This window comes from Myotis daubentonii, chromosome 12 (genome assembly GCF_963259705.1).
Source record: "Myotis daubentonii chromosome 12, mMyoDau2.1, whole genome shotgun sequence".
Lineage (NCBI taxonomy): Eukaryota > Metazoa > Chordata > Mammalia > Chiroptera > Vespertilionidae > Myotis > Myotis daubentonii.
This window is the reverse complement of record NC_081851.1, coordinates 19,876,442-19,888,931: the sequence shown is the minus strand read 5'-3', so window position 1 is coordinate 19,888,931 and position 12,490 is coordinate 19,876,442. Positions and strand designations below refer to the sequence as shown.

At 42.5% G+C, this 12,490-nt stretch overlaps 1 protein-coding gene across 9 annotated transcripts in view; it reads right to left on the bottom strand.

Annotated features, from left to right (window-relative positions):
* The window catches only part of KANSL3 (KAT8 regulatory NSL complex subunit 3), a 38,134-nt gene that overhangs the window by 18,702 nt on the left and 6,942 nt on the right, over positions 1-12,490 (bottom strand). For 8 of the 9 annotated variants that reach the window (XM_059659046.1, XM_059659049.1, XM_059659048.1 and 5 more), the window contains 5 exons: positions 5,495-5,585; positions 5,215-5,400; positions 801-932; positions 451-567; positions 104-205 (listed from right to left, as the gene is read on the bottom strand). In XM_059659046.1, coding sequence (XP_059515029.1) covers positions 104-205; positions 451-567; positions 801-932; positions 5,215-5,400; positions 5,495-5,585 — 628 coding nt within the window. Of the gene's footprint in view, positions 1-103; positions 206-450; positions 568-800; positions 933-5,214; positions 5,401-5,494; positions 5,586-11,802; positions 11,866-12,490 lie in introns of all 9 variants that reach the window. The other variant, XM_059659054.1, reaches the window with a different exon arrangement.

The window sequence follows — 12,490 nt, the reverse complement described above, 5'->3', positions numbered from 1 at the left end:
TGGAAAGGGAAAGAAGACAAGACAGTTACACAGGAGCTCCCGATGGGAGAGGAGCCGGGAAGACTGGGTGTGTCTTGGTGAAGTCAAGCAGGGGCAGTCTCACCTCCAGCACTTTGCTTCTCACTGCCCCAATCATATGCTCAAGACACTGCAGAACTCCTACCCCACTTCCATTGTTCAGCAGATGGGTGGCTACAGGGATGACCTAACGGAAGGAAGTGGCAGCCATGCCAGCAAAGGTTAAGTTTCAAGTCTTTGCTCAAATCTCCTTAACCTACCCTAGAATCCATCAACCCTGGATAAGCACCATTCGAATTCCAAATGAAAAGAGAGCTGGGGAAGCTCCATATTTAAGTTTATTCAATTTGGCCCCCTGCTGCATTTTGTCTGCTCAATCCTCCAAGACTATATTCCCACCCAGGACAGAGTCCCTCTTGTCCCCACACATACCTTGCCTAAGCAGGAGAGCTGAGACTGCCAGAAGCGGTGGCGGCGTGAGGTGGGAAACGCAGAACTGGAAGGCCCGGAGGAGGCAATGAGAATGAGTGGAGAGCCAGGGAGCTTGCTCTATGGAAAAAAATGTCACCAGAGAACCAGGGCATGAGAGGGTTCCTCCATGAAATCCCAGGTGTCCCCACACCTTATACCAACCAATGTCCATCTGTCTTTGAAACTGTTAAGCATTATACACAACTAGTTATCAATGAAAAAAGTTAAACAACCCACTTACTATCCTCTTGCCAAAGTTCTGAGACCAGATTCTAAAAATTCAATGATAAGTCCTGAGCTGCCCAACTTACTGGTTTGTTATGAGAAAGTACCCCCACAGCAGGGTCCCAGGGCCTCTTCAGTAGGAGGGACAAGGCCTCAGCTCCTGCTGCCCCAGTCTTCGTGTTGGACGATACAAGCATCCGGTCAATCAAGGTAGGGATCTAGAAGCAAGGAAGAACAAAGGTGCTTCCACTGGGAAGCAGGAGACCTGCCCACCAGCAGCAATCAGGCAGAGCACAGAGCCCCACTATAAGCCCGACAGACCTCAACTATGCCCCTTGAACTTACCTCAGGAGCAAAGATACAATTACATGGATGGCTTTCCATCCATGTAAATGGGTACAATCCTTTGGAAAGACACCTGGTGATATGCATCAGGAAACTTAAATTTATTCCTACCCCTTCCCCAAAGGAGTCTGCTTCCAAGAACCTTTCCTAACAAAATATATGAGATACACAAGTGTGCGTACTCCCACGAGATTACACAAAAGACAAATTCACTCTCAATAATATCCAAAAAAGCAGAAACAATCTAAATGCATACATAAGAGAGGGGTTAAGCAAATTATCTACCTAATTCGATATCATGAGTTAATATTAAGTGTTTTTAAAAATTTGTAGTAACATAAGGAAATCATTTTGCTAAAATGTTAAAGATAAAACAGAAAATGTAAAAACTATCTATATTCAGAAAAAGATGTTAATATTTCAAAATGTTAATAGTGATCTTTATGGAGTTATGGCCAAGAGACACATGAAAATATACTCAATATATCTTATCACCAGGGAAATGCAAATCAAAACTACAATGAGATATCACCTCACACCTGTCAGAATAGCTATCATCAATAAATCAACATACAAGTGTTGGCAAGGATGTGGAGAAAGGGGAACCCTTGTCCATTGTTGGTGAATTGTATATTGGTGTAGCCACTATGGAAAACAGTACAGAACTATCATATGATCCAGAAATTCCACTTCTGGGTATTTATTCAAAGAAATCCAAAACACTCATTCAAAAAGATATACACAGCCCTATGTTCATTGCAGCATTATTTACAATAACCAAGATATGGAAGCAACCTGAGTGTCCATCAATAAACAAGTGGATAGCCCTACCCAGTTTGGCTCAGTGGATAGAGCATTGGCCTGTGGACTGAAGGGTCCCAGGTTTGATTCCAATCAAGGGCATGTGCCTTGGTTGCAGGCTCCTCCCTGGCCTGGGCCCTGGTCGAGGCTCGAGCAGGAGGCAACCAATCGATGTGTTTCTCTCACATCACTATTTCTCTCTGTCTTTCCCTCTCTCTGCCACTCTCTCTAAAAATCAATGGAAAAATATCCATGGGTGAGGATTAAAAAAATAGACAAATGAATAAAGATGTGGTATGTATATACAATATAATATTAGTAAACCACAAAAAGAATGAAATCTTGCCATTTATAAAACATGGGTGGGCCTGTGTAAAATAAGTTAGTCAGAGAAAGACAAATAACATGATTTCACTTATATGTGGAATTTAAAAAACAGAATGAACAAATAAAGTCGAAACAAACTCATAGACACAGAGATAAATTTATGATCCGAGAAAGGTGGAGGACTGGGGGATGGGTGAAAAAAAGGAGAGATTAATAAGTACAAATTGCCAGTCATAAAAACAGTAACAGGGATATAAAGTACAACATAGGGAACAGAGTAAAAAATATCGTAATGACTATGTACGGTGTCAGATGGGTAGTGCTAGACTTTTCCAGGTGATCCTTTGAAAGATATATAAATGTCTAATCTCTATGTTGTATACATGAAACAACCATAATTTTAAAAAAATAAAAAAAAAAGAATGTGAAGAGCTTATTTTAGGCACAGATGGTCCAAAGTCAAAGATTCAAGTACAGAATAAGGACACAAGGCTAGTAACAAAGGCTAGGACCAAACTGAAAAATATCTTCACCCCCAAAATGGCCCTTCCTTCCTCCCTCCCTCCCTCCCTTCCTTCCTTTCCTTCTTCCTTCCTTCTCTTTAAATCCTCACTTGAGGGTATGCTTTTATTGATTTTAAAGAGAGGGGAAGGAAGAGAGAGAAACAAGGATGGAAGAAGAACTATTCATCAGTTGCTTCCTGTACACGCCCCTGACTGGGGATTGAACCCAAAACCTAGGTATGTGCCCTGACCAGGAATCGAACCTGCAACCTTTTTGGTGTATGGGGTGATGCTCCAACCAATTGAGCGACCTGGTCTGGGCCATGTCTTTGTAAGTTACTCTATTACTCTAAGCCACTCAACACCTTGAGGCAAAGGATCTGATCTGGTTAGACTTTAAAGCTTTCATCTGGCAGTGGAGCACAGCTTTGAAACTCACCTCTGTCAAGACAGAATGTTTAGAAACCATAATCAACACCGCCTTCTCTGCTGGAGCTGGGCTGACCAAGCTCCCCCAGTCTTTCCAGCGCTGCATCTCTTTCAACAGGCAATTAAGGGACTGGGTCTATATTCTCTCTGCTCCCTTCACAAGGGATCTAATGGTGGAATAGCTGGGCCAAGAGCAAAATAACATTCACTTACATTTTCATCCAGCAGGTAATTAAGAGTTTTGGGAACCAGGCAAAATATTTCTTTAACTCTGACAGTCATGGGAAAGTAAGAATCTGACGGAACCACTTCTGAGAGCACAGCCTGGAGAGGACAGCACCTCAAACCGGGGCCCTTGCTGACCGGTACTAGCGTGTCCTCTGCCACTCCTGCTAACCTGCACTGTGACCTGGCTGCAGCAACTGTGCACACCTGTGGAGTCCCCCCAGAAGTCTGTGACGCTCATAAAATCTGAACACCATCCCGTTCACTTGGGAATGTTCAGATAGTAAATAAGGAAGCAATGCAACCTTCCTTACAAGGGGAATTACACTGCAGTCATACTGGCCACACAGAGGATGGCAGTCACTGGAAAATGGGACTTGGCACCAACAGCACTCATCTGAAGAGCACAGGGACCAGTGCTGTACTCTTACATGGGCAGAGTCTGTGGGGAACATTGAAAATGCTTGAAATAGTCTCAGGCTGCCATTCTCGGCCGGGTCTTATCATGGCCCCACCCTCACCCCCACTCCCCTGGGCCCAGGATTCCACTGAGGAGCAGCAGCAAGGGGACACTGGGGCTACCTTCTCATCCATCTCTTTCTCCACTAGAAAGCAGGTTCTATCGGAGTAGGGGCATTTCTGTTTGCCCACCCCAATACCTGACACATTACAGGCACAAAATAAATTATTTGTTGAATAAATAAACTAATATCAAATTTCCTACCATCAATATCATTATTGTATCTAGTCCTGAATTTTATTTCTGCACTAAACCAGTCTACTTTTGTTTTCAAACAAACTCAGCATCCTTCTACTGAAAAACAGGTGGAAAACAATGAGTCTGAAAATTTGGGGGTAGGGCTGGGGAAGCTGTTGGCCAGGCAAATTATACCAACAAAATGGGCCAGCTTCCCACAAAGGAGAAGAAAGAAAAACTTAAGGCAAAAAAAAGGTCAAGAACTGAATTAATCCAAGTTGTCTGGGGCCATTTTGTATCAGAGCAAAATGCTCTAAAAATTTCAAGAACCTATAAACTTATACAACCATTAACAGTCGCTGTGGGTTTACTTGGCCAAATTTTGTGCCAAGCATTCTATCTTGGATCAACTAATTTAATTTTCATAAAAAACCTAGATAGGTATTATTATTATTAGCCATGTATTAGAGATGAGGAAACGGAGACACATCCGAGATGACACAGCTCGATAGTGATTGAGATGAGATGAGCCAGGCTATCTGCCCCCAAAACCCATAATCTACCACAATGAACACAGCCCAGGCAGTAACTGAAATCACAACAAACTGGAATCAGGAAAACAAACCAGTTTAACTTTGTGCAATACTGTCTCAGTGAGAATGCAGAAAAATATAGATGTTTTATAGAGAATTATTAAAATCAAAGTGTTGCTACTGAAGGCTCACCCCACGATGAGGAGAGACTGAGGCATGAATCTCCCTCCCTGCTCTGGACACCTCCCTCTCCCCATCCTGCACTCTTTAAGTTCACAGGTCTGCTTCTGGCCCCTTCTCAATACCCCTGCCTGGTAAACCCTTCATCTTCTGCATGATAATTGAATTCTCCTCTCACCTGACCTCAGAGGTGACTCAAACCGCAAGCTGCAAGGCTGGAGAGGCTACAAGTGTATTCTGGTTTTCAAGTCCACACCTCATCCTGGAGCCAGCAGGGCTGAAGACGTTTATACCAGACAAAAATGTGAAGTGATACCATGTCTCCTATTTTAATAGCAGACCTGCCATTCAGTCATGCTCTCCTGGCTGACCAAGCAATGACCTTGCTAAGCCCCACTTCCTGAGCCCACAGCAGAGGCTGGCTGCCCCAGCACAAGACAGATACCAATCATAGCCTTACCTTCCCTTTTAGCGTCTGCAAGGCATCCAGGTAGGCCGCCAGCATGGGCAGACTCAAAGTCTCCACCAGGGTGGTATGCAGCCACTGGATCAGCTTGGTGTCCCAGCTTACACTTGCCAGAGCCTGCCGCACTCTCCTTGCACACTTGTCCACCGCAACTCGACGTAGCACTGGCTCATTGCAAGCCTGAAAGACGGACATGGAGCGATAAAACATGAGGTCCACCTTGTCAGCAATGGGGTGGGGGGCACACACTGTGGACAGCTTTCTGGAGTCTCACCCCTTCATTGGCCAAGCGGGCAAGCCGGTCAGACTGCAGCGCTTTGAGGATCTTGTTGAATAGCTTGTTCTGGGCCATTGTCCAGCCCGTTCTGTAGGGAAAACTCCAAGGAATTAAAGTCAAACCCTGGGAGCCCTCCCCATGCATGTACACTGCACAAGGGCATGCCATGTCTTTTGTTCCCACTGTGGAACAGCATACCTTGAAGTGGCTTAGTCTAAGACCGTGGAGCTAAAGCACAAGACTGAGATTCTGGTCCCAGTCCTGCCAACAAGCCACCTCAGCATACACTTGTATTGATATATACACTACAAGCCAAAATCAGTCACAGTGAAGTCTTTCTACTGCTAGCCAAGCTAACTATTTACTTAGTGGCTAAAATAATCCATGAGTAAATAAAAGCATGGCTCCATTGCACAAATATATTTGAATTTCACAACGTTAATATTTCACACAAAGAGGCAGACAAGATGAGCAAGCGTTTTAGTTACCAGAACCTCAGACTGCGATAGCAGCCTATTTAAATCAGCTTCAGGAGCAGAAATGTAACAAGCGAAGTGGCTATTCTCCCACCTCTCTCCCTTTTCACCATATTTCTGTATATCACTCAGTTAACAAATTTACTTCTGAATGCCTGTTCCATGTGAGTCAACACTGCGCCATCTTAGCACAGACACAGGCACACTTCTACCCTGCTGGGGATGGCGGGATGTGCCCTCCTCCGACTCAGCTGGCACACTTAGAAACCCATCCCACTGCCCTGTCTCCACCTGTCATACCCTGCACAGAGAAATGGAGCTTACTAAAGTCCCCCTCCATCCCACTCATGTCAATTGTTATTACTCTGAGACCCCAACTCTGGGCAGTAATCTTCCTAAAGACATTGAGAGAAAGCTAACAGAAGATACTCAATATTTGTTTACCAAATCTCCCAGCCATAAATCAAACTGGTGGTAAGATTACCTTAAAAAAACGTTTTAAAGTAGGTGCCAGATTCAAGAGAACCTGGAATGAAACCAAGGTAGCAGTTCAAACCAGTGGGGATAAAGGAAGTAGGGCCGAGACGAACAGTAACCATCTGGAAAAGAAATGCTGCCCGGTTGCTGTGGTTCATAACTGAGTATCCACCTGCGAACCAGGAGGTCAGGGTTCGATTCCCGGTCAGGGCACATGCCGGGGTTGTGGGCTTGATCCCCAGTAGGGAGTGTGCAGGAGGCAGCTGATTGAGTCTCTCTCATCACTGATGTTTCTATCTCTCTCTCCCTCTCCCTTCCTCTCTGAAATCAATAAAAAATACATTTTTTAAAAAGGCATCCTGGACTCGTACAAAAATAAATTTCAAGTGGAATAAAAAGTTAAATATAAAAAAATAAAGTTACCAAAGTACTAGACGAAATAGTGATATCTATCTATCTTAAAATACTTAAGGCCTTAAGTATGACCTAAAACCTAGAAGCTACAAAAGGGAGAGAGATAACTATAACTACATAAGTATTTTAAACTTCTGTAAAGGAGAAAAATGATGTATCATAAACACAGTCAAAACACCTGCCACTTCATTAAAGTAGAAAAAGCCACTAGAAAATCAAGAAAAAGACAACATACTCGAAACAATGGATAAACATGAAAAGGTAGTTCACAAAAAAGTATAGTCAATCCTGTTCAAAATCAAATATGCAAATTAAAATAATAAAATATTATTTTTCAGTTATCAAATGGGTAAAAATTAAGTTTAATACTACTCTGTGTTGTGGGGGTGTAAGAAGATAGGTGTCTCCTTACTTTGCTGATGGAAATATAAATTAGTACAACCTTTGGAAAGTCAATTTGGAATATTAATTTTGGAAAGAAATCAATCAAAAAACGTAAGTCAGTCTTGACTGGTTTGGCTCAGTGATGAGTGTCGGCCTGCGGACTGAAGGGTCCCAGGTTCAATTCCAGTCAAGGGTATGTACCTTGGTTGAGGGCACATCCCCAGTAGGGGTTGTGGAGGAGGCAGCTGATCGATGTTTCTCTCTCATCGATGTTTTTAACTCTCTATCCCTCTCCCTTCCTCTAGGTAAAAAAATCAATAACATATATTAAAAAAAACACAAACCTAAGTCAGATCATGTCACTCTGCTCAAAGCCCTTCAGTGGCCACATATCAACCTGTCAAAATCTGAAGTCATTGCCATAGGCTGTCTGGATCCTACTCACTGCCTCCCAAGTCCCAACTCTCTGAATATCAAACTACAACAAAACCCAACTGGATTTTGATGAAGTAGCAGGAATAAGCCACATCATCATCCACGACTGCCCCTGACTTCTGTGGCTTCACCACACTGCCCCCCACCCCGCCACAACCCAATTCTGCATGCTCCCACATCACGGCTGGGCCCCAGTTGTCCATTCCCTCCCTGGAACAATGGCTCACTTTCTACCTCCTTCAGGTCATTGCTCAGATGTCAACCTCTACTGTGGCTTTCCTGACTAATCCCTATTTATAAAACCGCCAATACCGCTTCCCTAGCCCCCTTCCAGCCATATCATCATCTCACATTCTACCCGTTTTCTTTCTTTAGTCCGTCTCCCTCTGCTGAATGTAGAGGCCAAGATGGCAGGGACTTTTGTTGATTTTGTTGAAGTGCTAGATCTCCAGCACATAAAACAGTATCTGACCCATAGCAGGGACTTGACATCTGCTGACTACATGGACAAACTGTGTGTACAGGACATTCCATGCCCTGTTAACAGCTGGGCACAAACTCAAACCCTTACCCTCCTCACCACACTGAGCTCTTGGGGACTGAGCAGAAGACACTGAAACATGAGTTAGGTGCAACTAACTCGAGCCTTCCACCATACCAGGGTGGTCAAACAATTCCAACACCTCTATAGCTCATTTCTCTAAGAATACCAATAACATGGCCGTCACCATGAAGGGGAAGGATAAATTATCCTTTGTAATTCACTTTGTACAACTGTCTCACTGTCCTTGGAAAGAGTAAATACCCTCTATAAAGGAGGAAAATATGGTTCAACTTCTTTTCCTTCTGCAAATAAAATCTCACCTATGTTTTACAACTGACCAGTTACACAGTCCAGGAGAACACTAACTCAGAGCCGCGACTCTAACCAGCTCTGCAGTGAAGAGCGAGATGTGTGCCTCAGTCTCCTAGACTGTAAAATAAGCATGGATCTCTAAGGTTCCTCTAGCAATAAAAACTCAGATGAGCTATGATTACAGATGGAAGCAAAAGTTGAAGGAAAGCAGCTCAAGTCCATGATCACAGAATTCTTTAGGAGCTTTGCTTGCTCCAATAAATCCCTTCTCAACCTCCAAACCTCCCCACTTTGTAACACCCTTGTGGGGACCAGAAGCAGTCTTGGGTTCCTGAGAATTGTCCTTTTTCTTATTTTCCACTAGTTCTCTTGGCTTATTTCTGTGACTTCATCAGGATCCAGTCAGGTTTGGTTGTAGTTTTATATTCAGAGATTTTAGACTTGGGAGGCGGGGAGTGTAAGCTTCAGTTTAAGTGTTGGGACTCCGCACACCCTGAATCCAAGAAGGCTATGGGAACAGCTGGTTCACATTCTTAGCAGCATTGCTCTCATGTATAGGGAGTCTCGAGTGGGCTCGGGGATCTGGTGGTGGGGGAGGAGACAGGATGCTCACAAGCAGTTTGAAAAACTCTCTGGAGATAGTGGGTCTATTTCCACATTAACACATCTCTTTGTTTTTACTGGCTGGTTTTGCCCTACTGGTGGGCATTTAGGTTGTGTCCCTTTAACTGAACTTATGAACAGCTGCAGTGTCCACCCCTCCTTTCCCCCAATACACACATCTATCTCCAACTTTATATGGCTGTGTATCTCTGAAGGATAAATTTCTTGAGGTGGAAATGAAAGATCAAAGGCTGTATGCATTAAAATTTTCAAATTTCTAGTTCTGTGAAAATATGTGTAAAGAACTTACGACATCATGGAAGCATTATTAAACTGCAGCCTTATCCCCAGCAATACTGTTCATTTATAGGTTAGACAACAACACAATTTCTTCATGTTTAACAATCTCTTAAGCTTTCTCAAAGTCTACTGATCATGTTGCAAGGACAGTGAATGAGGCATAATTTATGAGGCACCAACAAGCATTTCCAAAATTATCCTGTTATTCCATAACAGGATGCTTTCTCTATTTGTTTTTTTTTTTTTACTCTATATTTATTCTGAAACCCAAAATGATGACAGCAAGGAAAATGATGTGAACAAAATGGGAAGGGGGTTAGAAAGCTATTTAGAAGTTACTCCTACATTGAAGTTACATCAATGACAGCTACAATTAAGTTAAAAAACCACAATGTTGGGAGTCTAAATTCCCTGAAAAAGTTCTTAGGATTGTTGCTGGGTATACAAAAAGTGACTCCAAGAATTGAAATATGTTCTCTATATTTTGTCAGCTTTGTGGAAGGCTGGAAAATTTAGTGGGCAGGGAAAAAAAGATCTAACCTAAGATTAAGATAAAGAGCATGCAAAAGATATAATTAAGGAAAAATTTAAAAACAGGAGACAGAATTTTAAATACAAGTCTAAACAGTCAAATAGCTGATGGGAACTACAGTGAGTCAACCAGTCCCTCCCCCTAAACCTATTCCATTTTCACAAGTGCAGAAACACCTATTCTTCATTTCTTAGATGAGATCAGATAATCTCATGGTCCCCATGCTCTGATCCTGAATGACGTGACCTCTGGATCATCTTATCCAAAGCAGCCAAAAAGTCACATTGGTCCTAGACCAATTTTCAAAGGTAATTATTCTTTCTCTGATACCAGGAGAAAGGAAGGAAAGAATGAAGGGGAGGGAGAGATAGGGAGGGAGGAAGAGGTTAGGGGGGAGTGAGTAAAGGAGAGAGGGGAAATAATCAACACAAAGATCTTGGACTCAAAATTTCAAACATTGATTAGAGCAAATTTAGAAAAGGAGAATGGTTTTCTTTTGGCTGAATTCAGAGAAGTTTTGATTTCTAAGATAAGACAACCTGCTTTAGGACACTAGACTCTTTTACTGAAATATTGGAAACGTCCTAAAATCCATTTGAGCAATGCTGAGACATATCATGTATCGAGTATTTTATTGAATATCTTTTAAAAGCTGTGCATCTAATTAAACTCGACATTTGAGAAACATTTTTTGGGGGGAAAAGCCAGTCCAACTTCTTCAGGACAACATTACTACCCCAACAAAATGTAAATCATTTTCAAAGTTCTTCAAGTCACAGAACTTTGGCATGCAGACACAGGAGGTCCGCAAACTTTTTCTATAATGGACTGGATAGTACATATTTGCTTCTGTGAGCCAGATGGTCTGTGACAACTATTCAATTCTGCAGTCGTAATGCAAAAGCAGCCACGGACAATACCTGAAAGAGTGGGCATGACTGTGGTCCAATAAAACTGCTTATAGACACTGACATTTGAATTTCATGTGTCTTCTTCTTTAAAAAAAAAAAAATATTTTTATTGATTTCAGAAAGGAAGGGAAAGGGAGAGAGAGACAGAAATATCAATAATGAGAGAGAATCATTGATCGGCTGCCTCCTGAACACCCTCTACTGGGGATCAAGCCCACAACCCAGGCATGTGCCCTTGACCGGAATCAAACCTGGGACTCTTCAGTCCGCAGGCTGGTGCTCTATCCAGAGGCAAAACAGCTTAGGCTCATGTGTCTTCTTTTGATTTTTTTAACCACTTAAAAATGTGAAAACTATTCTTAGTTCAAGGGCTATGTAAAAACAATCACTGGGCTCCAGGTGGTGCCTGTGCACTGGCTTGCTCACTCTCATCTAGACAATTCTATCAGTCAGAGATGATTTTTAAGCTGTTTCACAAAATATCAGGCATTACTACAGAAAGTCAGAGTCAGTTGGGGAGCTTCATTTTCTATACACAGAAAGTTATCTAAACGCAGTTACTACTGAAATACTTCAAGAGGGGAACCCAGGGCACTAACAAAGAAAATTAAGTTTCTGAGTCCACTGAAAGATCTCTGAAGAAAAACAAATTTCTGGTCCTATAGACCATGAGTTTTTGATATGGGAAACTGTAATTTTACATTATTTTATACAACAAGAAAAGAATCAGCAATTTAACAATCAAGTCAAGGGAAAGAGTGGCAACAAGTTTTATAATCAGAGTAGAGGGAACTAACTGTAAGCTCCAAACAGGTTACGAATCCAGAGTTTGGGAACAAGGTCAGAGTTCAGTGACCTCTGAAAGTGAAGCAAGTATCATCAAATAATAAAATTAGCTGTGTGCAAAAGTGACCTACCTGAAGAGATGGTTTGTAAGCCTGTTGCTAATGAGAAGGACGCCTCCAAAATTTCATCAGACACTAAAAAAACAAATAATCTGAGATAAACTGAGCGCTAATTAACCATATCAATCTATGGTAATGTCATAACAGAAGGATGGAGGTCCCCATGGAGAAAGACAAGCCAAAGACAAGAATCTGTCAGTGTTTTTCTGCAGGGCAGGTGAAGGTGTGCCCTGGCCTAATCAGGGAGCCCTTCTTGCTTTGAGGAAAGATGGGTGCATCCAGCTACCTTGTTGAAGGAGGAGTCCTCCAGGGCAGACTCTGTACTTGCCATCCACTCTGGAATAGAAGGGCTTCCCAGACTCTCCTGAGAATCGATGCTCTGGCCAGGCCACTCCAGTGTCTCATCTGCCTTACAGATATAGCTACCCTTGTAAATTAAGAAACTGGTATTCATATGTATTACTAAGTGTCTGATGATTTTGGTAAGTATAAAAAGTCCCCCCAATCTCTCGATCATGTCCATGGTGAACTGATAAAAAACTTCACGCAGTTCTCCCATGCAGTTTCTGAAACTGCACACTGAGGACACCACAAAGGGATACCTAACCATGAGGGGTCACCTTGATCAGCTACTGACTGCCCTTAAGAAGCAGGTAGAATACTTGAGAACATTGGGCTCTGGAGGTGGACTGTCTACTAT